Consider the following 2,173-nt stretch of genomic DNA (forward strand, 5'->3'; position numbering starts at 1 on the left):
ACAGTAAGAGTAAGCAATAACATACAACTTGCTTTTTCTATATACTATGATTTTTGTATAGTAATGTAGTATTCACCGATTATGATTTTTTTTAGAAAAAATTCAAATCTTCTTTTGTGGCTGCTACTAATGCGTCTCCTAATGACACACCAAGGCGTTCATATCTAAAACGTGGAATTTGTATTTTGTCAGATATAATGCAGATAAAAAACAAGAAAATAAAAGAATTACAACAAATTGTCCGGCGCAAAAATAAAAAAATTGATTCTTTGTCTGAAATTATATGCGAACTTAAAAAAAATAATCTTTTAACTGAAGACGACACTAATATTCTTTTAGAATCATTCGGTAAACATTCTGATTTAATTACTAAATGGTCAAATAAAAATTTGGGGAAAAAGGTGCCGAAAAAATGTAGTCCATCTATTAGGAAATTTGCACTATCTTTACATTTTTTTTCTCCTAAAGCTTATCAATACGTGAGAAAAATCAGTTTAATACGGTTTTACCACATCCTCGTACTTTAGGAAAGTGGTATTCAAGCATAGATGCAGAACCTGGCTTTACTAATGAAGCATTGAAATCGCTAACATTAAAAGTAACAAACTCTAACCATCCAATTTATTGTAGTCTCATGCTTGACGAAATGGCCATACGACAACATCTAGAGTTTAGTGGTTCAAAGTACTACGGTCGAGTTGATATTGGCAATGGCTTAGATAATGAAAACTTAGTATTAGCTAAAGATTGCTTGGTTTTTATGGTTGTTTCCATAAATGAAGGGTGGAAACTTCCAATTGGTTATTTTTTAGCTTCTAATTTAAATAGCACACAAAAGGCTGAACTGACAAAACAAGCTTTATATGCTTTGAAAGCTACTGGTGTACATATAGTTAGTCTAACTTTTGATGGTTGTACAACAAATGTTACCATGGCACGGCTATTAGGTTGTAATGTTGATGCTTCAAATTTACAAACAGCTTTTACAGTAGAATACGCAGATAAAGAAAAGGATGATATACCTATTTTCATAGATCCTGCACATATGATCAAGCTAATAAGAAATGCTTTTGGCGAAAAACAAATATTGCAACATGAAAACAGATTCATCAAATTTGATTTTATCGAACGTTTATTTTTATTACAGGAAAAAGAAGGATGTCATCTCGCAAATAAATTGAGAAAACAGCATATTTGTTTTCTTAAGCAAAAGATGAAAGTAAAATTGGCCACTCAATTATTGAGTAAATCAGTGGCAGATGCGCTAAAATTTTGTAAGCACAAGTTAAATATTCCAGAATTTGATAAAGTAGACACTACAGTAGAATTTATTGAAATATTTAATTCCGTATTTGATATCTTAAATTCACGGTCTTACAACGCCATTAATGAAAAAAAGGCACTTTGCAAAGAAAACTTTAATTTCATAAATAATTTTACTGAAATGTTTACAAAATATATTAAAAATTTAAAAATTAAAGAAAAAAATGAATTTGTACCAGTCTTGGAATCTAGTAGGAAAACTGGGTTCATTGGATTATTGGTTTGTTTAAATTCATTAATACTTTTATACCATAAATATATATCTACAGATAAGTTAGATTACATAAGGTTATACAAAATCAGCCAAGACCACTTGGAATTGTTTTTTGGAAGTGTTAGAGCACAAGGGGGTTATAATAACAACCCCACTGCACGACAATTTCAATCGGCTTATAAAAAATTGGTTGTCCGAATAAATGACGTAGAAACATTTAATAATGGCAATTGTATTCCCCTGGAACACATTGACATATTACATTATTCCAGTTCAAACCCTATTAAAGTAATAAATATGAATAGCAGTTGCGGCAATTCAAAATTAGATTTAATATTATCAGACCAGAATGAATTTGAAAACAATAGAGTTTTTGAATCATACTTAAATGACCATGACTATATTTGTCAACCAAAAGATGATGGTATCAATCTTTTTACTAAAGAAGTAATTATATATATTGCTGGGTTTGTAGTTTTCAAATTAACATAAGTCCTTCATTGTGAAACATGCATTAAATCATTAATTGCTGTAAATAAAGATTTATTTTTGAATTCACTGATTACTCTGAAGAATAGAGGAGGTAATAAAGGTGGGCTAATGTATCCTAGCGAAGATGTACTTCAAATATGCTTT

At 29.8% G+C, this 2,173-nt stretch overlaps 1 protein-coding gene across 1 annotated transcript; it reads left to right on the top strand.

The window, feature by feature from the left end:
- Positions 1-468: 468 nt before the first annotated feature.
- Positions 469-1,348, top strand: LOC111033041 (the record flags this gene model as incomplete). Its single annotated transcript, XM_022313603.1, has 1 exon — positions 469-1,348. A coding segment is annotated over one exon (880 nt), but the record flags the coding sequence as incomplete, so codon positions are not given.
- Between the last annotated feature and the right edge of the window lie 825 nt (positions 1,349-2,173).

Source organism: Myzus persicae, unplaced genomic scaffold, assembly GCF_001856785.1.
Source record: "Myzus persicae strain clone G006 unplaced genomic scaffold, MPER_G0061.0, whole genome shotgun sequence".
NCBI lineage: Eukaryota > Metazoa > Arthropoda > Insecta > Hemiptera > Aphididae > Myzus > Myzus persicae.